This window comes from Rhinolophus ferrumequinum, chromosome 9, assembly GCF_004115265.2.
Source record: "Rhinolophus ferrumequinum isolate MPI-CBG mRhiFer1 chromosome 9, mRhiFer1_v1.p, whole genome shotgun sequence".
Classification (NCBI taxonomy): domain Eukaryota; kingdom Metazoa; phylum Chordata; class Mammalia; order Chiroptera; family Rhinolophidae; genus Rhinolophus; species Rhinolophus ferrumequinum.
In genome coordinates this window covers 57,718,594-57,742,565 of record NC_046292.1, presented here as the reverse complement: position 1 = coordinate 57,742,565, position 23,972 = coordinate 57,718,594, and the positions used below count along the sequence as shown (strand labels likewise).

Here is a 23,972-nt window from a genome sequence, read left to right as displayed (position 1 = left end):
TTGTGAATAAGATAGAATTGCTAACTGCTCTCACCGACCTTACAGTTCAGACGAGATAGGCAGAAAATTAAGTACACACAAAAATCTTAAAATAATTAAAATTTGTAATACCCTCTGTGAAGGAAACAAAAATGAGAATGGGGTAAAGAATGCTTCATTAGGGACTATCTAGGTAGGGGTTAGCTAGGTGAATGAGAGAGAGGAGTTTGAGGTATCTGGTAAAAGTGTATCTGACTGAGGGAACAACAGTTGCAAAGGATTATTAGTCATTCTCAGGTACACGATCATCAAAATGTATGTTTTGTGCATTGCTACTTTTACTTGCCATTACTCATTTGCAAAAATGAGAAAGTATTTGTTTTGATATGACCATTCATATTTGTCTTCCTTCCTATCCTACCCATACTTCTTTTCTCCCCCTCCTTTTCTTCTTCTCTTCTTCCCCCTTCCCCGCCCCTGCCCCCTCTCATGCCCCATTAGGAGAGCCTGATGCACAATTCCTGGGCTTACAATTCACATCGTATTTAATACAAATGGCATCTGTAGAGTTCCATTCCAGAATTAGTGTGATTCAGCTGAGTGTCTGTCTACACCATGGAATATACAGAGGGTGCCAAAAAAATGTATACACATTTTTAAGGAAGGAAAACTGTACTAACATTATAATACTCAATATATACCAATAACAAAAGATGAATACAAGTCATGTTTGACTTCTGCAATTACAAGAGGTGCTCAAAGTGGTTACCCTCAGTGTCCAGACACTTCTGATTACGGTGAACTACTGCTTGAGCAACGCTGACCGAAGTGTCCACTTGTAGACATTTTTTTGGCACCTCCCCCCACCCCCCGCCCGTATAATCTCTCCTCTCTGAGAAGGGAGTTGATAGATCGATTTCCCAATGATAACATCCTTCCTTATAGCCTATCCACATATTATAATATTTGAAGAAAAATAAGGGATTAAGAATTCTGGATTAAGGGAAAAAGGGATAAATGCAAACATCCTAGGGTGGGTAGGGAGGGTGGGAATCCACGGAAGTTAAAAGTGGGAGATATATTGCATTGTCAGAGTGCATTTGCTTTGTGAGGATTGGTCCACAGCACGGACTTGACCTGGTGTGTACATGAGAGGCACTTGCTTGCTTTCATCTAGGCATGAGCTACACCTGTCTTGAGCAGTGGCATTATTTGTCTTCCCAGTGTCCTAGAACCTCTGAAGGAAACATAAGCCAAAAAGTACCTTGGTTACCAAGCAGATTGGTGGGGGGACTTTGAGGTTGAAGTAAATTTGCTCGAACACTTAATAACAGAACACGTTTGATATATTTTCAACGCAGGAATTTTTGAAGCAATGACTTTTGCCTTTTTGTCTATTTGATTGTGCTATTGATTTGTGGACATATATGTATATGTAAAAATTCTATCAATTATACATATTATAAATGTCTTTTCTTAATTTCTGGCTTGACTTTTCATCTCTTAATGGTCTCTTTTGATGCAAAGATGAGTTTTTATAGGTGGCACATAATTTTTGGCAGCAAAATTGCTTAATCAGTTTCAACTCCCCTTTTTCAAAATGCCTTTTTGCCCCCCTTATTCCGCCCCCCCTGCCCCCGCCCCGTTCAAGCCGTTTTTTCTCAGTCTACTTGTGTAGGACACAGCTCCCTGGCCCATGCTGGTATTATGAGCCTTGCACTCCCCTCGGCTGAGGCAGCCGGTTGTCGGCGGGCAGCTCACAGCAGCTCACGGCAGCTCTCGCTGGCTGCGCTGGCCCGCTGACCGCTCACGGCAGCATACAGCAGCGGCCAGCAGCACTCAGCAACTCATGCCAACCTCCAGCTGTTTACTGCAGCCTACCTCCACAGAGAGCTGTTGTTCACGATCTTAGCTGTAGAGGGCACAGCTCACTGGCCCATGTGAGAATTGAACCACCGATGCCGATGCCGGTGTTAGGAGAATGGCACTCCAACAAACTGAGCCACTGGCCCCTCAAAATGCTATCTTCATTGCGTAGGTTTCTTTAAAAAAACAGTTACTGCCTAACTCATTTTTGAAACTTCACTTTTCACTTTGAGGCCAGAGGTTAAATATATACAGTAAAAAAATTTCATAGTTAGCATATTGCTGAGAGCCACTTGTTTTCATAGAAAAGCCACTTGTTATCATAGAAAAATTTAAAACATTTGACTTTTTTCAAGTAAACCTATAAAACTCTTTAAATCAACCAGTACTTTGCCAAGACATCAGAGAACAAATGATTTTCATGATCATTCTCATCTCTTTACAGCGGAGTATAAAATTTTTAAAATTTAGATATTTCATTTTTTAAAATAAAAATTAACCACATTGCTAACATCCTGTGACATGAAAGCCACAATATTTTGAAATATTCTGAAAACAAAGAGAACAGTGGTAGTACCACATGCACCCTCTACATTGTGAAATTTCTATTCTTGCTCAGTGATCAGGATAGGTAACCATGTGTGGTGCAAACTGAGGTCTTGGTGTCATTCCGCACATGGAATGTTGGCAAAGGTTCATTTCTTCCATTTTTACCATAAAAATAGAATTAGAAGCTCCCATATTTTCTACTTGTTTCTTTCGTCTTCAGTTTTTAAATTGCCTTTATGGATGAGGAATTGGTCATCATAATTTTTATCAAATACAGGAGGCTTAAAAGTACCAATCAATACATGGTTTTAGTAAACAAAGGAACCTACTTGTTTCTGATGGAGATTGAGCATCTTGTACAACTCTTGGCTACATGTTCACATTTTGGAGACCAAAAAGAAGTAATTAGATTGAAACTGGCAATTTTAACAATAATTTTCATTAACTTTTTGTTTGTATATAAATCATTTGAATGAATTTTAGCAATTACATCAACTAGAAGACAGGTCTCTTCCAATGCTCTAGGCACTAAGCAGATACTAAGGTTTCAATAAATATTTGATTTGATCTTCTTGATTTTGGCCGAAGGGAAAATGGGAGAGATGAAGTTCTACTTTACAGATGTGGAAAAGGAAATACAATTACTTTCAAAGAATCTAGGTCCTAAGAAATTGGGAGAAGAAAGAGGAGAGGGAAAAAACAGCGTTGGATTGAGTTGTCTAATACTTCTTTGCACAAGGTCAGAAACCTGAGGCTCTTCCGTGGCCACCCTTAATGCAGAATCTGTAATGCATCGAGTCAAGACCTGCTGGTGGTCGTAGAGTGACAGAAGAGGGGGGAGAACACGTGTTAAAGGAAAAGTGCCCAAAGCCTAAAAGTGCTCGGCACGTACACGGTTCCTGTACCATTAACAAACTTGGAGGTGAGGGCAGGCTTGGTTCTCCTCACCTGGGCCCGGACGCCGCGGCCACGCCCCAAGGGCGGGGCGGGCTCTCCCCACAGCCCCGCCCCTCCCCGCCCTCCCTCGACTCCCGAGACGCCTGCGGCGGTCGTGGAAACACCGGAAGGAGCCGGGGCTCCTGCGGGAAGTGGCGGGTGCGGGAGGCGGGGACCCGGCGGGCTGCGGTGCTGAGCCGTCTCCTGGCCTCCGGACGCGACGCCGCCGCTCTCCGAGGCCAGGGGAAGAAAAGAGGAGCTTGTGGAGGTGCTGTCGCAGGCTACTGATGGCCGCGCTGGCGGGGCCCGTGGGGAAGGCCGTGGAGGTGAGCGCGTCGTTGCTGGGAGGGGCACGGGGCCGAAGGGCGCCTCGCTTGCCGCGAGGAGCTGGTGCCGGTTCTCGCTTCCGCGCGCTGGGTGCTGCGGCCTCTATAGCGGCCGCTTTTTCAGTACGGGACAGTGGTGGGCGCGCAGGCGAGAGGAAGGCCTCGGTTCTTCTCTGTGCTTTGCGATGCAGGGGTGGCCGCCCCAGCAGGGGTCGGCGGAGGACGCGAGTCAGTCGTAGATTTGAGGAAGGGATCCCAGGGGGCGCTCCGTTGGGAAGTGGAAGGCGAGAGGGATGAAGCGAATCCCCGAGAGGTGTTTGCTCCTTTTTTGGAGGTGTCCCTATTCCGGCTTGCCAGCCCAGTCACGGTGGTCGCAGACGACCGAAAACCCCGCAGCGCCCCGGCTTCTGAGTCCTGGTTTCGCTTTGCGGCGCAATTGGGGTGGTGGGACTTACTCGTGCAGCCTCAAGGCCCCGTTATTTATTGTTGTGAACAGGGAAACCTAGGTGTTATCGTCCCTGGAATTTTTCGTCGACCAGTGTTTGATCCATACTGTTTTAGACGTTCGTTACTCCTTACGGTCTGTCCATCTGCAGCTTTTGTTTGGATGAAATTTTCGTAAGAGTTTTGTGCCGCAGACCTTTACTGTTACATGTTTACTAACTACAGAACACTTGAATACTTACAGGATACAAATTGAGCTGTTGGATGAGATTCTTGTAGGTGTTTTGCATTCAAGTATATTTAGGGTTTTCATACTCATATAATCAGTATTAGACTGGAAAATTAGGCCAGACGGGGGGAATTCTGGCAGAAGCATAGGCTCTAAACTGAGGATGAATTTTAAACCAAGGATCTCTAGACTTCTTGTTTAGTAGATCTATAGAACTTTTTGGTTTAATCATTATTTTCCTTTAAGAAAACCTATATCCAAAATTAATGAAGTTGTCCTGGTTACATTTCTGGTTGAGACAATTGTATTATCTGGAAAGTTCTGACCAAATCAGATAATAGGCTATTGGCTTTGAACCTATACAAACAAATACTGTTGGTGAACCTGAACAATACAAATATTGTTAGTGAATTCATACTCTTATACATATTGGGGAAAAACTAGGAATCTTACTGAAAGACAATGCTAATTTTAAGAAAAAGTTATTGTAACAGTTACACTCTGCCAGGAGCATTATATCATTTTTTTTGGCAGGATTGAAAAAAAAGGGACAGTACAAAAAATATTCCAGGAATAAAATATTTGACTTCCTGCTATATGCAAGAGGGATCTTCTACTTAAGATTGCTTCTTAGTTTTGGTCTGTTTTATTGCCAATTTTTACTTTTTTGTCTTTTATGTGAGCTCTTTATAACCTATTAGTAAGTAAATAACGTAGCAGTGCAGTTTAATGATAGTATTAGTTTGTAGTGGTTTCTTTCAAATTTTGAAGTTCTGAGTTAAGGAGATTATTCTTTCATTTATACATTGCTCTTACAATTTTTATTTACCTTTCACATACACAATCTTAACTGATCCTCATGCCAATCCTCTGTGTTAGGAATGCCAAGAAGTAAAATCTTTTCCCATGACAGATGCATTTAGAGATTGTGTAAGGATCAGAATATCCTTAAAGCCTGAAATAAACTTGCTGAAGTAACCTTTGATATAAATTGGAATTCAGATAGGTATTGGAGCATTGTGAACTATATTGACTTATGACAGACTGTAGACTCTTTTCAAGAAAATGAAGTACATAAATGGTGAAAGATTTTTGGTGAGAAATGTGAAATGTAGTTATTCCTAAAAAAGAAAGGACTAAGGAACAGCTTTCTTTAGTGTAGTTTTTAAACATTTTTAAGTCTGCATGTGATTGCAGGATCATTTTGATAAATAGGATAGTTCCAGAGAGTCTAAGATGAGTACAGTGGTTTAATTGTCTTTTGAAAGGAGCATGAATTTTGTACAATGTAGTATATAAAGAGAACTAATATTTAAGAAGCAATGCATATATCAAAAAGAAATGTCCCTTTAAAAAGTTACTTTAGAAAGCTAAGTAGGTAAGTATCTGTGAGTCTACCAGGGAAAGCCCTTTGGAAAATAAAAAGAATGAAACGTGGTTTCTGCTGTCAAAGAACTTATTATAGTCAAGCTTGTAGGCAAGTATTTTTTTTAACACTACAGTACGTGCCTTATGAATATTATAATCAAGAATTTAGGTGAGAGAGACATTACTTGTGATTGCGTCTTGGTAGAGATGATATTTGAGATGAGTGAACTTTGAAAGATTTTCAACATGCAGATTTTGTAGGACATTTCTAAATGAACGGATTGTTGGGTTCCTGGAAAGTTACAAGTTATACCTGAGAAACGATTAGTAGACCACTTCGGTAATGTCATGGTTTGTGTAAGTTAGTAATAGGAGATGAAAAAGACAAATTATGAAAAACTTCATTGAAGGTGTTGATCAGAAGAGATATATGACCCACATGAATGCAGAATGAGCTGCAGGATGTTGAAGAGTGTTGATAAGTTGGGTGTAGATAACCAGTCATTTAAAAGAGAAAGTAAGGTGGAGATTAGTGTTGTCACCTCCACTAAATTGATAATGTCTGGCCAATGCTTGATTGTAAGCCTTTGTTAAATTACCTCTCTATTCCCAGGGTCTAGCACAGTCCTAAAATATGGTAGGTAATATAGTGAAAATATAGAAAAACATGGGACTGAATGTGACAAAATGAGACCATTTTCTATAGTTTTTAATGATTTATGAAATCCCAAAAGAGGAATTTCTAATATTTTTATACTAGAGGCATTATTTAGATGAATAAATTTTTGTTTTTTTTTGTACCAATATTCTAGTAAACAAAAAATATTGACAAATGTTCTTAGAGTGGTTCTCATTTGAATATGGTAGTTGCATTTGTTTTTCTATGTTTCTACGTGGTCCAACATGAGTGTTTTTAATGACTGTCCCATAACACTGATGTACTGTTATGTAATCACTGCTTCATCTTGCTCGAAAGTGATTTAGGGTGAAAATTATCATCAGTTGGTTTGACCTTCTATTACAATTCTCTCATATTCATTTATTCTTGTTCTCCCTCTCTCTTCCTCCCTTTCTGTCTCCTCCTGTTTCCCCCTCTTCCCTCTTCCCCTAGTGTTTGTCCAATTATTTCAACTAAATAAGGCTACAGTTGACTACTTTGCTATTACTAGACATTTTTTTCTTTAATAGAAATGCTAATTAATGTTCACAAATCTCAAAGGAGTTTATTTAGAGTGAGGGTTGCCAGATTGGAGTTGCTATTTTGTGGTTTGTGTGTTAGTAATAGGAGATGAAAAAGACAAGTTATGAAAGACTTCATTGAAGGTGTTTGATCAGAAGAGGTGTATGACCCACATGAATGCAGAATGAGCTGCAGGGTATTGGAGAGTGGCAGTGTTAAGATTCTAGGACAGATAGATTGGCAGTAGAGAAATCAGGAGATTAGACAGTTCTCTTAACAGATTTAATAAGGTTCTCTCGTTAATTAAACTGTTAAGGGTCAAAAAGACATGTTTCTAGGAAGAGGGAAATTAGAAAATTAGTACTAAATTTCTGTGTTACGGTTGAATGAAAATTAAGAATGGTTTGAGGAGGATTTATAGAACTATAAAAGATCTGTGTAAAGGTTTGAAGGATTTTGTGTTTACCAGAATATTTGTTTAAAGAACAGGAAACACGGTGCTTACCAGCATATTTTATAGGTTAAAAGTCCTCTTGAATGCTTACTATGGATTGATTAAAAATGAAATAAACTTTTCTGTTTGTTATTGTGCTCTTTTCACTGATACCTCCATTCATAAATTTTTTTGACTTGCTATTTTGGGTAGCAATTTTCTTCCATGGTGAATATGGAAAAATTAGCCATAAGCTTATTATAGTATTGCATTTTTGTAATTAAAGTAATTCTAAAGCCCAATATTTGAAACAGTACACTTGGACAGTCAGGTTAGTTGTAGTGGTGGAACAGTAGTGGTTGAAACTACAGATAGACAAATCAAATTTAATCAGAGAATCTTAGAATTGACTTTTTACTGAAAAATGCTGTCCTTTGAAACACCTCCTCTGACAATTGGTCCCATCCAATCTCTGTAAGAGTGATGGGAAACATTCAGTTATTTCCCAAGGTTCGAGCTTCCATTTCTGTATAGCTCTTAATGGTTGAAAATTTTCACCATTAATTGGATTTGCTATTTCTAATTTTTTCAAGATACATTAAAAAAAGAAAGGATCCCTCTTAACTTTGGTCATGATGTCCAAATAACTGGAACATATATACCATGTTTCCCCAAAAATAAGATCTAGCTGGACAATCAGCTCTAATGCGTCTTTTGGAGCAAAAATTAATATAAGACCTGGACTTATTTTGCTATAATACAAGACCCGGTCTTATTTTACTATAATATAATGAGACCGGGTCTCATATAACATAAAATGTAATATAATATAATATATAATACCGGGTCTTTTATTAATTTTTGCCCCAAAAGACGCATTAGAGCTGATTGTCCGGCTAGGTCTTATTTTCGGGGAAACAGGGTATCAAGTCCTCCAACTTTTGCCCTTTGTTGTCTAAATATCCATACTTTGACTTATTACTCATACTACTGTGTTTCCCCCAAAATAAGACCAGGTCTTATATTAATTTTTGCTCCAAAAGACGCATTAGGGCTTATGTTCGGGGGATGTCATCCTGAAAACTGCTAGGGGCTTATTTTCCGGTTAGGTCTTATTTTCGAGGAAACACGGTAGTTAACATTTATATATTATATTATGTATATAATCCCTCCTAAACTCCATGAGATAGGTATTTGTAATTATCTGTTTTATAGATGGGGGGGGGAATTGTGACTCAGAGAAGTAACTTAAACATGTTTACAAGGACATAGTGGAGCTTGGATTTGAATCCAAGTAGCTTTGCTCTAGAAACTTTACTCTTAGGCACAGTGTTGTTTTCTGCAGCTTTCAAATTATTTTAAGGCCTTCTATAGAAGACATTCTTATTCTTTAACTTTTAGTATTCTTCATAAATAAGATACTTCAGATAATAATTTACTTAGTTTTTAAGTACAGTAAGACTGGCTACTTTTTTTATTCTATTGAAAAATTGACAATGAATTGCATTGTTGTTATATGTCTCCTAGTGTCTAGAATCTGAATACCTGAAACCCTTTTTTTGACCTCACTTCAGACAACAGATTCTTTGAACCCTGATATAGACTATTACATCCACCCTTGTTAATTTTAGCTCATTTTTCTAGTTTACTTTTTTTTTTAAAACTAATTTTTTGTAATTTTGTAATTAGATTTGACTAGCCTGCCTTCTGTATCTTTATCCAGATTTTTCTTACAAATTTTGAGCAGTTCCGCCACTGTTAAGTACAGGCCTCCTTCTGAATTCATATTAATCTTCTGTATAACTATTAAATTAGCTACCATTTCTCTTGACATAATTTTTTTCTCGCAGTTGATTGAATCTGACTCTATAAATAGCTTTGCTTTTTGGAATAGATTGGACATTGGAATGCAGGCAGTTTCTCAATATTAAAGGTTCTCAACTTTATGTTGATGGATAACAAATATTAGTAACACAGGTTTCTATGCTTTTCCAATATTAGAATTTGAACATCTGCTGCTCTTATTAGGATGGCAGGGTTAGAGTTTTAAGTCTTAAACTTGGAGATTGTACTGCTAAGATACCCCCACCCCCGCCAAAGTAATACCTTCAGAAGCAATTTTGAATCTACAGATGGGCAGTTGAGCCCCCAAAGCAGCATCATAGAGCATGAATGCAGTCATTTCAGTCTGGAAATTTTTTCAGTTATTGTTATTACCATCTTTATGGCTGAGAAAATTTAAAATAGTCCTGTTAGGGTAGATACAGGGAAAAGTTGCCAGATGAAAGGTTGCAAAGGGAAGGACAAATTGAGGTCAGATTATGGAAAGAAAGCCTTAATTTCCATTCAGAGTTTGAATTTTCTTGTGTTCCCTAGTAATTCCCAACCTGTGAGCCACAAGCTTCTAGAGGAGTCTCAGAGTTTTGTGGAATCTGCACCTGTAGACTAAACAAATAGTATTTTCATATACAATGATTATTTTCACTGCCTTCACGCAGACTGTCTTTGCTAATGTCCGGTACCTCTCTCCCCTGAACAAACTATCAGACCAGAATGAAAGCATGCATGCCTTCTTCCTTTTGGTGTACAGTTTGAGAAGAAATTGAAGTAGCTAAGAATGCATGTTGTCCTACCTTTCTATATCTGAATACCCTACTCTCAATAAATCTTTATCAAAAGAAGGAATAAAAGAATGATTTTGTTACTATAGTGAATTAACTGAGTAAAACTAGGTAACTAGACTATTAAGGGCCTTCTGTTATGATAGGGTTGCATATAATTGTAGGGAATGCTAAATAGCTGCTGTATTAAATTGTTAGCTTTTGTTTACACGCACAGATTCTCATTAAAGTGTTTAGATACCAGGAAATTAATAGCAGAACAAAGCAAACTTATTTTAATCTTTCCCTAAGTCTCAATTTCTTTGCTCTGAGGCAACATTCAGAGTATATAACCTCCAAGACTGTATTTTTATTCTTCTACAATGAGTGTGTACATCCAGGTATAAGGTGCTGTTATGCGTGCTTTACATTTTTACTTCATTAGTATCATACAGTATATGTCATTCTGCATCTTTCTGCCCATTCAACATTATATTTTTTAGATCTATTCATGTTGATAAATGATCCATCCAGTTCATACTGTTAAATTCTTGTGTAGTATTCAGTTATGAATATACCATTTATATATCCATTCTTCTCATGATGATTTAAAACATTTTAAAATCAAAAGTGAGATTACAGACTATCAAGAAAACAATGAGAAGGAGAACATTTCTATTTCGTTGGCTAATATTGCTATTTAGAGGAAAATGTATAGTTTAAATACTTTTATTACTAAGTAAATAAGAGAACTCGGTGCTCATGATTAGGGATTAAGAATATAAAACCAAATCCAAGTCGGACATGGAGATTAAAGATTAAACTGTAATTAATGGAATTGGAAACAAAACAAAAATAGCGGAAAGGATAAATCCCAAAGCTGATTCTTTGCTAAGACCTATGAATTAGATAAACCTCTTGAAGAAGGGAAAAAAATTGGAGTAAAAATATACAAGATTAGGAATAAGAAAGGAAACATCACAGAACTCAGATACAGGAGAGATTAATGGAATTTTATGCAAATCTTCTTGAGACTATTACATACAATGCTATGATGCCAAAGTTGAAAATCAAGAGGAAATGGGTGAGGCGGATGGGTGGCTCAGTTGGTTAGAACGCGAGCTCTGGGCAACTGGGCTGCTGGTTCGACTCCCACATGGGCCAGCGAGCTGCACCCTCCACAACTAGAATGAAGTCAGTGAGCTGCCGCTCAGCTCTGGGGTGGCCAGATGGCTCAGTTGGTTGGAGCGTGGGCTCTCAATCACGAGATTGGCTGTTCGAAGGGATGGTGGGTGGGCTGCGCCCCCTGCACCTAATAACGGCAACTGGACCTAGAGCTGAGCTGTGCCCTAAGATTGAAAGGACAACAACTTGACTTGGAAAAGTCCTGGAAGTACACACTGTTCCCCAATAAAAGTCCTGTTCCCCTTCCCCAATAAAATCTTAAAAAAAAAACAAAAACAAAAAACAAAGAGGAAATGGATGATTTTGTAGCAAAATTTAAATTGGTAACATTGATCCAGTTAGTGAAAAACTTGACCTAATTCCTACCAAAGGTTCAAAAAGATGATTGAAGATCTGTTCTTGAAAGAGGCAGCTGAGTTTCATTTAATTTATAAAGACTGTATCATAGTAAGGAGAAAAGCCCAATTCTATGGTTTAAAAGATACAAAGCTACTCAGTGCATTCTGTCAAGCACACATATTTTTATCCTTGATAAAAATGCTACCAAAGAGGGCCAATCTCACTTATGTCTAGAAATGCAAAATTTCTAAATACAGGATTAGGCAATAGCATCTAGGTAGCAGCAGACTAATAGTACATTTGACTCAATATTACACCAAGGCAAGGATCATTAGTATCAAATCTGTTAATATGTCAACAAAGCAAGAAGTATAGTAAGCGATCAGTAGCTGTTGAGAAGGCATTTGATAAATTTATCAAGACCATTTCTAATAAAAAACCTAAGTAAATTCAGAATAGAAGGAAGTTATAGCAAATGTTTTAAATGGTACAACTATTAAAATAAGGACCCTAACATGGATGCTCACAATCACTGTTATGTTCAGGATTGCTTAGAGGTCCCAGTAAATGCATTAAAATAATAAAATTAAATACTTGTTATTAATATGGAAAAGAAGAGGTAAAACCATCATGTTTTCCAAATATACTCAGAATAGCCAAGGAGACTGTGAAAAGGAATAGTGAAGGAAGTATATCTTACAGTTATCAAGATATTCTATATAACCTCTGTAATCAGATGAATATGCTATTGGCATAGACAGATTAGTAGAGCAAAATAGAGAATCTAGAATGATATTAATTGCAAATTTAATAAAAGGTAAAGATAGTATTACAATTCAGTGGCAAATGGGTTGATTATGTAATAAGTGGTGCTGGTACAAGTGTCTGGCCCATCTGGAAGAAAATAAAATTGGGTTCTTGTCTTACGATAAACTCCAGATGGATTAAAGCCTTGTAAAAAAAAATATTTAAGGTTGTTCTCCAGCTTTAGCTATATAAAAGATTAGAAACTCAGAAGCTATTATAAAGTAAGAAATGTGTTTGGTTTTATAAAAATTAAAATCTTTAATGATACAGGATACTATAAAAAAATAAATAACAATATTGGCATTAAGAAAGACATATATAGACTAATAGAATAGCTTAGAGAGCCCAGAAATAACCCTCACATATGTCGTCAAGTGTCTTTTGACAAGAGTGCCAAGACCTTTCAATGAGGGAAGAAATAGTCTTCAACAGAGCATATTGGGCAAACTGTGTATCCACATGCAAAAAATATGAAGTTGGACCCTTACTTTATATATACCACATACAAAAATTGACTCAAATGGATCAAAGGCCTAAACATAGTAACTAAAACTCTTAGAAGAAAACATAGGGGGAAACTCTGTGACATCGGATTTAGTAGCGATTACGTAGATACAACACCAAACCGCATGCAACAAAAGTAAATAAATAAATTGGCCTGCATCAAATTAAAAACTTCTCTGTATGAAAGGACGCAATCAACAGAGTGAAAAGACAACCTATGAAATGGGAGAAATATTTGCAAATTATATATATGATAGGATTTAAATATACAGAATATATAAAAGACTCTGGCAGCTTAACAACAAAAAAGCAAACAACCTGATTAAAAAACAGAGCAAGGACTTGAATAGGCATTTCTTTAAAGAAGATGTATATCTCAGTGGCTAACAAGCACATGCAGAGATGCTCATTACTAATCATTAGGGGAAAGAAAATCATAACCACAGTGAGATACCGCCTTAAACCCATTAGGATGGCTCCTATCAGAAAATAACACTAAAATAAGTGTTGGTGAGGATGTGAAGAAATTGGAACCCTTAAGCACTGAATAAAGTGGTGCAGCTATTATGGCTGGCAGTATGTATGTATATGAATAGCATGGTGACTCCTCAAAAAATTAAAAATGGAATTACCATATGATCCAGCAATTTCACGTTTGGGTATACGTATAGCCAAAGGATTGAAAGCAAGGATCCTAGGAGATATTTGTATGGCCATGTTCATAGCAGTGTTATTCACAAATACCCAAAATGTAAAACCAACCCAAGTGTCCTGTAATGGATAAATGGATAAACAAAATGTAGTATATACATAACAGTTGCATGTTATTCAACCTGGAAGAAGAAGAACGTTCTGACATGCTACAGTAGATGAACCTTGAGGACACTATGCTAGGTAAAATATGCTAGTCACAAAAAGACATACTGTATAATTCCACTTAAGAGGTATCCAGACTAGTCAAATTCATAGAGACAGAAAGAATAGTGGTTGCCAGCAGGTGTTGGGAAGAAGGATGGAGAGTTGCTGTTTAATGGCTGTAGAGCTTTAGTTTTGCAAGATAAAAAGATTTCTGGAGATCGGTTGCATAACAGTGCGAATGTACTTACTTAATGCTGCTGGACCATACACTTAAAAATGGTTAAGATGAGCTCCAAGCCCCACTTACTCCTCTGTAGCACCTGCTTTGCCAGATGGCTACCGCTGCTGCCGCTCCTCTTCCTCCTGGCACCGCTGCTGCCATACCCGGACGTCTCCTGGACGAGGCTCCCAACTTTGAGGCCAATAATACTGTCAGCTGCATTCGTTTCCATGACTATCTGGGAGACTCATGGGGCATTCTCTTCTCTCCCCTTGGGACTTTACTCCAGTGTGTACCGTTGAGCCTGGCAGAGCTGCAAAGCTGGCATCAGAATTTGCCAAGAGGAACATCAAGCTGATTGCCTTTTCCAGTAGACAGTGTTGAAGACCATCTTGCCTGGAGCAAGGATGTCAATGCTTACAATGGTGAGGAGCCCACAGAAAAGTTAGCCTTTCCCCACCATTGATGAAAAGCATCGGGCCCTCACCATCCTGTTGGGAATACTGGACCCAGCAGAGAAGGATGAACACGGCATGCCTGCGACAGCTCCTGTGGTGTTTATTTTTGGTCCTGATAAGAAACTGAAGCTATCTATCCTCTACCCAGCTGTCACTGGCAGCTCGGAGTAGTTCTCTCTCTCTCCAGCTGACAGTGGCAAAGAGGATTGCCAACCCGGTTGATTAGAAGAATGGAGAGAGCATGATGGACCTTCTAACCATCCCTGAAGAGGAAGCCAAGAAAATTTTCCCTAAAGGAGTCTTTACCAAAGAGCTCCCAGCTGGCAAGAAATACCTACACTACACGCCCCATACATCTCTCTGAGGAGTTGGTGCTGGAGCTGCTTGCTTAGCACAGTGAGCCAGAGGATGCCAGCTGCCAATCATGTTTCCTACAGCAATTCCGTAAAAACATCCTGGTGGGATCAAAGCCAGCAAATGGCAGCAAAAAAATGCTTAAGATCATAAATTTATGTTTTTGTATATTTTACCAAAATTAAAAATCAAACACTTAATAAACAAATACTTGAACAAAACATTTGCAGTGTAGAAGGCAGGATCAATTTTACAAGAAGAGGCTATTGACCCAATAATAAAAAGGACAAAAGACTTAAAGAAGTAGTTAAAAGAGCAAATCTAGGAGGCCATAAAATTCATGAAAAGATACTCACTGATCATCAAGTAATGAAAATTAAAGTACTAGTAAAATATACCAATCAAATGACAAAAGTAAAAATAGTATCTATTGCTAGTGGAGAAAATAATGCTGCTGTGCAGAAAGTAGTATTCCCTTATATTAATGGAACTGTAAGTTGTCTAGTATTTTTGGAACACAATCTTGCAAAATATGTTTTTACAAGGAGTTTCTTTCTTTTCTTTTTTTTGTTTTTTTTTTTTTTATAAATTTTATTGAGGAATACTAGGGAACGTGTGTTTCTCCAGGGCCCATCAGCTCCAAGTCGTCGTCCTTCAATCTAGTTGTGGAGGGCGCAGCTCAGCTCCAAGTCCAGTCACTGTTTTCAATCTTTAGTTGCAGGGGGTGCAGCCCACCATCCCAGGTGGGAATTGAATCTGCAACCTTGTTGTTGAGAACAAGGTTGGGCTAACCAATTGAGCCATCCGGCTGCCCCTACAAAGATATTTTTAATGGCAGATTATGGAAACAGTGAATGCCCACTGATCGAAGAATTAATTGAATAATTTATGCACTGCATGCATCATGACATGTGTATACATGAAAAAGTTGACACAGAGGGATGTCAAAGTATTACTGACCAAAAAAAGACCATATGTATCTCTGTACCTGTACTTGTGTATGATTATATGAGCATGGGAAAATACTGAAGCATACATCACAGGTTTTATAGTGCAGGTAGGCTGCTGTTTGTCTGTTTTGCCTTTGTTTTTGAAAGATGTTTTGCTATTTATGAATTTCTAAGTGGACTGTTTTTTCAGCATTATAAAGATGTTGCTCTGCTGTCTTCTGGATTGCATTCTTTCTAGTATACATTATGGGTCTTTCTTGGCTGCTTTTAAGATGATCTTTTTTTTTACTGGTTTTCAGCAACTTTTTGATGTGCCATGGTATAATTTGTTCATATGTATTGTGCTTCAAGTTTGTTGTATTGCATCAGTTTGCAGGCTTTTAGTTTTCATCATGTTTAGATTTTTTGTACCCAGCTGAGTAATGCTCTTGTTTAACTTTCTCAGTCTTCTCTTTGTTTCAATTTGAATAGTTTCCTTTGCTATGTCTTCAAGTTTATTAATTTTTTTAATTGTCTAATCTGCTGTTAATCTCATCCACTGTGTTTTTCACCTCAGATAATGATTGTTTTAAACATCTAGAAGCTTTTTTTTTTCTTTCTATCTTCCATATCGCTCTTTTGCATGTGTATCCTTTATTTTGTCATCTATATTATTTCTGGGTCTCTTTTCCCTTCTTTGTATGTCTTAGAATTTTTGATCAGATGCCAGACTTGTCATTTTTATGTTGTCAGGTGCTAGGTTTTTTCACTCCTTTAGATGTCCTTTAACTTTGTTCTGGGGCACAGTTAAGTTCCTTGGGAACAGTTTGACCCTGTAATACTTTTGAGCTTTTTTTTTTTTTTTTTTTAAAGATTTTATTGAGGAAGGAGAACAAGACTTTAGTGGAGAACAGTGTGTACTCCCAGGTCTTTTTCCAAGTCAAGTTGTTGTCCTTTCAGTCTTAGCTGTGGAGGGCAGCTCAGCTCCAGGTCCATTTGCCGTTGTTAGTTGCAGGGGGCACAGCCCACCATCTCCCACGGGAGTTGAAGAGTCAAACTGGCAACCTTGTGGTTGAGAGCCCATTGGCCCATGTGGGAATCGAACCGGCAGCCTTCGGTGTTAGGAGCACGGAGCTCCAACCACCTGAGCCACCGGGCCAGCCCTTGAGCTTTTTTTTTTAAGGCAGACCTTTCTGAGTACTCTATTTTATTCCCGCTATATTATGAAGTCTTAAAACTCTGGCTGGTGGGAACACAAACCTGTGTTGGCTTTGAGAATTGTTTTACTGACTCCTTTCCAGTAGTTCTTTCTCCTGCTTAGGAGGTAGTTTAATCACATGCATGTACTTATCAGTATTTAGCTGAAGACTTAATGGCAGTCCTCTGCAAGTCTTGTGGGTTCATTTGCTCTCTATTCTGTTCTTTCCTCTCTGTTAATTTGCTTTGTGATTTCTGGCCACCTTGGTTTACGTGAATTTTCAACTCTGTCTCTACTTGTACTGTGGCCTAGAAATTCTCTCCAGGCAGTAAGCTGGGGCAGTCACCTTGCTTTTATTTTCTTAGGGATCAGTGTCCTGTGCTGCCTATCGTCCAATGTCTGAAAACCATTGTTTTATATATCTTGTCTGTCCGGCATTTTAATTAAGGTGAGAGGCTAAATCTGGTCCCTGTTACTCCCATCATGGCTGGCAGGAGAAGTAATTGGATAAGAGGGAAGAGATAGCTAACCAGAAAAGGAAGTGAGAAGCGGGGGAAAGACTGCCAAACCTTCCCCCCCAGTAAATAAGAAATGGAAAATAATTATTTTAAGTTTAACTTCATGCTCTGAAAGTTTGGAGCGTGGCTTATTTAACATGTAATAATGTAATATTTAGAAATAATGATTTATTTACTATTAATCCCAGAGTGATTCCTGTTGTATTTTGTAGGTAGCAGTATAATATTGGATCATTATTTGATTTGATAGAATGTTTTCGTTTAATGATTTTTCTAATGTGTTAAAGTTTCAGCGCATTTATAACTGTTTATTCTTTCTTAGTAAGTTTCTTATTTTTTCTCAGTGTTTTCAAACCCCAAAAAGGAAATAAGGGCATGAAAAGCCATTATTAAGAATGTACAGCCCAAAGAAGACATGAAAATACTGAATTAGATTTGAGACTTTTACTTGGAAATCACTCTTTATATCAGTTGGCTCAATAATTCATAAGATTTTCAGTGGCGATAAAACTTAGTGACATAGTATTTCTATGACATAATAGAATACTATATAAATATTACAATATTTATAGCATTGTGATATCTTAGAAGAAATTAAGTGTATTGGTATTGCAAAAACACTTTGTCTTCTGTTTATTTTAATGGAATTGAGGAAACTTCTTAAGAATATTGGGAAAATTATAATTGATTTGGAAAACTACCTCAATTTTAAACTCATGGTCTCCTGGGGGAAGGAGGTATCACCTTATTGGTTATATTAAAACAAAACAAAACAAAAAAAAACCTGTATAAAGGGATGATGCAAAGTGCCTAATGAAATTTTATGTGTTTGTGTAGACAGACAGACACACACACACACACACACACACATACACACACACAGTCTCATTTAATCCTTAACAATGACCCCATAAGTTAGGTATGCATGCCATTCTGCTCTTACTGGTATCCCTAGGTTTGACTTCAGAATTCTTTCTCGTGGCCGTAGATATAGTGTAGGTAGATTCAAATCCTAGTTCTGCCAAATGTTAACAATGTGAACTCAGTCAGGTTTTCCTCTTTAGCCTTAGATGCAAATGAAGATGATAATGGTACCTACCTCAGAGTCGATCATAGATAATGTGGTTCTCAACGTGGGATGATTTTGCCTCCTACAGGACATAATTTTTTACACCATGTAGTGATAAAGCTCAGAGTGGTAGTGAGGGTGATCTGGCGTCTAGTAGGTAGAAGCAGGAATGTTGCTAAACATCTTACAATGCACAGAACAGCCCCCCACAACAAAGAATTATTTCATCCCAAGTGTCAGTGGTGCCAAGATTGAGAAACTCTGATATAAAGTGACTATCCTGGTGGGATACCAGACAACGTCATTTACATCATCAGTAGGTGCTGCTGCTAGTGTGAAAATAAGGGTTTCCATTTGAATTTTCTTTCTTTTCAATGTCTATTCCAGCTTAAGGGTTAATCTTTTTTTTTTTTAAAAGGATAAAAATACTGAAATTGAACGACTTGAATTTTTTCCGTTTTATTTATCTCTAAAAAGTAAAATGAGACAGAGAAAGGGGAAAAAGCAATAAAAGTGATGAAGAAACATACTTACATTGGTTCATAGGTGTCAATTTTAATAAAATGTTAGTAGAGAAATTTTCAGTGTTCAAATTAACTTCAATTATGAAAGTAACCGAGGTGTATGTGAAAATATACTGTTGTAGGGCAAACTTGTAAACACGTGTGCTTCTTATTTTATCTCTTATTTTAATATATTACCATTTTAAAATTAATTTTGTGGTAACTTTTTTCTGTAGATATTACCTCATTTGGAAAGCATTGGGAAACAGGAAAAAATTTCTAACAAAATGTCAGCTTTTCGAAATCATTGTCCACATTTGGATTCAGTTGGTGAAATAACGAAAGAAGATTTAATACAAAAATCTCATGTAAGATAATAAGTTTCCTTCATTAAAAAATCATATTTATTTTTATCCTGAACATGTGCTTTTTACAAATTATTACAATACTCTATGTTTATGAGTCCCAATGTATTTTTAGTTTGTTTTTTAACTTTCATTTATTTTTAAGTGTGTTTTTCCAGGACCCATCAGCTCTAAGTCAGGTAGTTGTTTCAATCTAGTTGTGGAGGGTGCAACTTGCACTGGCCCTGAATCCCAATTTTTTATATATGATATTATTAGTGAATTGTATGTGGTTGGCTGTGTCAATATAATGATAATGTTGTCTATGTGATTTTTGTTTCATAGGGTACTTGTCAGGATTGTAAAGTCAGAGGACCAAATCTTTGGGCGTGCCTGGAGGTATATATATGTTTTTTCGTAAATGTTTGATATTATAATAATTTATATGTAAATAAGGATAGCTAGAAGATTTTTTGACACTTAAAGGATTTCATAAATGAACACTATTGATGATAAAAATTAAACTTTAAACTTTGGGTTTAATCTATAGTGCTTTCACAGAGTTTTATAGTAAATCACGAAAATATTTTACACTTGCCTTTTATTAGAGGTGACATAGCTTTCAGCTTAGAAATACTGATTTTATTCTTTTGTACCTAGTACATTTTAGTTAAAATAACTATGGAAAGTCATTTAATTATTGCATTAAAAATGTGATAAAAAATTAATTGTAAATGTAATTACAATGCTATTATTGTAAATCGACACGTTATAAAATACCTTGTTTTCGTTTTTTGTATAATTATAGAATAGATGTTCATATGTTGGCTGTGGTGAATCACAAGTAGATCACAGCACCATACACTCTCAGGTATGTATATAGAAATTTTTCATGCAAGACATTTTTCAAACAGAGCCTGAAGGAAACCCAACATAATTAATTGAAGTTGTAATTTGAAATGTTAACCCCTTTTATATCAGATGAATGAACCTTAGCATATACTCTTTAAAAGGTGGGGAGGGGAATTGCTAAGACGATCAGGATTAGAATGAGGTTGTAATTAGAGTAATTTTTAAGAACTATACCTCCTGATGTATGAAGGTGACAGCTGGAATACTAGGAGGATATGGGGATGGAAGTCAAGAGTGGATGCCTCAGCCTGTGACACTGCCAGGATAACTTGCCTGGCTAACTTCGTTTCAATTCATATAACCTTTTCTTGCACGTCTTCATAACGTTCCCTTTCTGCTTCACCCTACTTGTTTGGTGCTTGCGTATAATTCTGGCGTGCCTCTTGTGGTGTTACATAGAGCTCCCATTCTAAATTCTTAAGTTTCTTGAGAATGAACTGTCTTTTTTCACACTGATATCTCTATAGCATCAACTGTTCTTAGCCAGGGTTCCTCAAATGAATGAATTAAGCCTGAATACCCCAAGACACTCAGGCATCATGCACATAATTAATTTACTTCTCTTCTGTGCATCTAGAATGGTAGTGTTATGTACCATTCTGGGGAGAAATGAGAAAAGAGTTGCTCAAATCATTTCCCTTTGGGCATAATTCTGTCGCGGAAATCCAGTTGAGAAAGGCTAGAGAAGGGGTGTCCAAACTTTTTTTAATGTTTTTCACCAAGGGCCGGCCATATGCGGTAAAAATACACAAACAGCCGGGCAACTCACTCGAGGTGAAGTATGTATTGCCTCACCTAGTTTATTTAAGTAAACTAAATATATTTTTGGAATTTGCTGCGGGCCAATAAAAAATGTATCGGCGTGCGGGCCGGGCCGCAGTTTGGACACCCCTGGGCTAGAGTTTTATATGTCCAAGATCACATATTCACTGTTGCTTGAGCTGTTTTGTACTTTGACTCATACCATTTGTATTCTTTTGCCATTCTGATCTCCTAGAATAATTACTGTGTTATTGTTAATTATTTTCTTGTGTTATGCTTACTTGTAAACTAACTACAAAGCAGGGTCTTATACTCTTGTGTTTTATTTTTATAGCGAATATTGGTGGAAAATGACAATAGAATAACTTCTAGAGTAGGCCTAGATATTGTTACCATTTACTATATTTTAGCAGTTTATCGAAAGAATGTTTTTTGGTATTTGAGTTTAACTCTTCTCTTCTGAGTATATTATTATTCATCAAAGGCCAGTAGTTTATCTTCTATGATCTTTTGAAGTGTTTTCAGCTACACCTAATTTTGGTTTTTCTTCTCCATCCCCCGTGAAATTATACAGGAGACAAAGCATTATCTAACTGTCAACCTTACCACTCTTCGGGTATGGTGTTATGCTTGCAGCAAAGAAGTATTTTTGGATAGGAAATTAGGAACTCAGCCTTCATTGCCTCATGTAAGACCGCTTCACCAAACACAAGAAAATAATGTCCAGGTAAGAATATAAATCCATTTAATTAAAATATGAAATATTTCCAGGTAATAATTTCAGAATTCGTCATGTAGTTAAAGTTTAAGAGAATCCTACCAAACCTGTACTTTAAAAAATATCGGTAATGTGCCTCTTTTCTCAATTCAAACATTAAGGCTGGCCTGTGTTCTTTTGTACCCTAATAGGTTAGGGTGAGACTGAAGCTCACCTCTCTGAAGATGGCAAAGCACCTCACGTGTTACAAAAACTAAAAAAACAAACAAACCTAAAAACACAAAAAAACTGGTTTAAATAGTGTTTATCTTTTTCTAGCAAATCTGATTTTAAGAGGGGTGGCAAGCCTTCTTAGATAGGGAATAACAAATACTCATGCAGCTTCCTTTTCCTCATTTTCCTCCTCTCTCCACCCCCATTTGTATTAGTGTGAACATTTATAATTTGTTGAAAATCAGATATGATATATTAAAGCTAGCATCAGTTTTTGGTTACAAAATACATATGGGCTTGCAAAGATGGATCACTTAATTTTGAGAATTTTCCAGTCCAGAAAAGAAAATAGGAAATGGGAAATGAAAAAATTAGAATAGTTGGCTTCTAAATTATTCTACTAATCATTTGCTCTATATAGTTTAATACATTAGTGAGCTTTTTCCTCATATGTGTTATAGAAATCACATGGTATTTCTATACTTATACTTGATACCAACTCTCTTAGACTTTTCTGTTGAGCCTTTGTATTACATTGTGATAGTAGACATTTGGGGTAATAAATTTGCTTGCCTTGCACATTATATAACTTTAGGTGACTAGATTTTAGACAGGGTATATTTGTTGCATTTCTAGTTTCACAGTTGATTGGTTCTAGTTAATAAATCACCACCTTTACAGTTTATCCCACTGAAGCCTGTTTATCATTCAGAAATGTGTTTTTTTGTCTTTTGAGTGCCCTGGTAGTTTGAAAATAAGTTTTCTTACATTATTACATTATTAACAAAAATGGGATAACTGAAAGTTTAATCACATAAGGTTCATTGTGTTTAAATTCAGAAAAATCACAAGTAGCTTTGTGACATAAGGAACTGATAACAATTTATAAGGGCATTACTCGAAAGGTGGTTGAAAGAATAAGTGCAGATAGTTCAAAAAGAAATATAAATAAAAACAAATTGGAAAAATAATCATCACCGACTAAAGAAGAGTAAGTTGAAACAGCCATTTGTTGCCATTTCTGCCAGAATCGATTGCAAACTCTTAGTGAATGTTGAATCTGGTTGAAAAAATGTTCCTTTTCTGATGGCTTGTAAATAATTCTCTGGTGAGTTATATTTATAATACATAACAGGCGTGAATTTAATTTCATGCAACTTTCTGATGATCCATTGTTGAAGAAATTACTAGAGGAAAAGAAGTTATTTGTACAGAATTTTTTAGAGGCATAAATCTTTAGCTGTTTGAACTCAGTTTCATCAGAGCATTAATTATAAAATAACAATATTGGAAATCATTCAAATATCATCAAGATTTTTCAAATAGAGAGAATTTCTAGGAGGTAAGATGTTGAATGTGTTTTTTTTAAAAAGTCTCTGCACTTCTCTGTATTTAAATACAACAAAGTGAGCATATGGGGTCTACTCAAATTTTCAGTATCTACAGATGCCAGGAAAGGTAAATTAATGTATAAAGTGGGTTGGTGATTAGGGCATATGCATGCCTTATAGAGGTGGAATAAGGCTTTAATAAGTTGGAGAACCAGAGCGCATGCCAACTGCATGTTGCTGTTTAGTTTCCTCCTCCAGCTAAATGAGTTCCATATGCATTGATTTGCTCTTATAAGAGAACTTGCAAAATCTGATTTTCATCTGAGCTCTCCCAATTTTTAAAATATTACCTCAAGTTTTGCTTTTGTCCTTTTTTAACAGTGTGGGCTAGCGTTTGAGCAGCAGGTCACCAGTAGCAACCTCTGAGTTAAGCCAATTTTTGGTAATTAATATTGGAATATTTTATTACTATTTAAAATAAGTGCATTTTTCATATACATAAAAGGATGTAAAATAAGTATAGTAGTAAGTATCAGGAGAGATTGTAGAAGTCTACAGATAAGCTGGTGTGTTATAATGGAAAAGCTTTAGTATTTTTTTTCTTGTAAAAAGTTAGAAAAACCTGAAAAGACTGTGTAGGACATGTCCACTTAGGTCTCTGTAGCTGTAATGTGATCTTACTAAATAGGAGTTAATTGTGTTTAAATTCAGAAAAATCACAAGTAGCTTTGTTATTCAAGTTCATGTGTTAATAAAGGTAGAGTGATATGTTATTACCTAGTATGGATCCTTATTACTTTCAAAATATAAATTTAATTTTATTCTAATTGATAATATATT

At 36.8% G+C, this 23,972-nt stretch overlaps 1 protein-coding gene and 1 pseudogene across 3 annotated transcripts in view; both read left to right on the top strand.

The window, feature by feature from the left end:
- Nucleotides 1-23,972, top strand: part of USP33 (ubiquitin specific peptidase 33) — a 56,013-nt gene that overhangs the window by 6,440 nt on the left and 25,601 nt on the right. Inside the window, exons 1-5 of one of the 3 annotated variants that reach the window (XM_033114041.1) lie at nucleotides 3,443-3,656; nucleotides 19,089-19,220; nucleotides 19,542-19,595; nucleotides 20,005-20,067; nucleotides 21,445-21,597. In XM_033114041.1, the coding sequence (XP_032969932.1) occupies nucleotides 3,618-3,656; nucleotides 19,089-19,220; nucleotides 19,542-19,595; nucleotides 20,005-20,067; nucleotides 21,445-21,597 (441 nt within the window). In that variant the 5' untranslated portion in view covers nucleotides 3,443-3,617. Of the gene's footprint in view, nucleotides 1-3,442; nucleotides 3,657-19,088; nucleotides 19,221-19,541; nucleotides 19,596-20,004; nucleotides 20,068-21,444; nucleotides 21,598-23,972 lie in introns of those variants that run through there. The other 2 variants (XM_033114040.1, XM_033114042.1) reach the window with 2 other exon arrangements.
- On the top strand, nucleotides 13,936-14,769 carry LOC117026709 (peroxiredoxin-6-like; annotated as a pseudogene).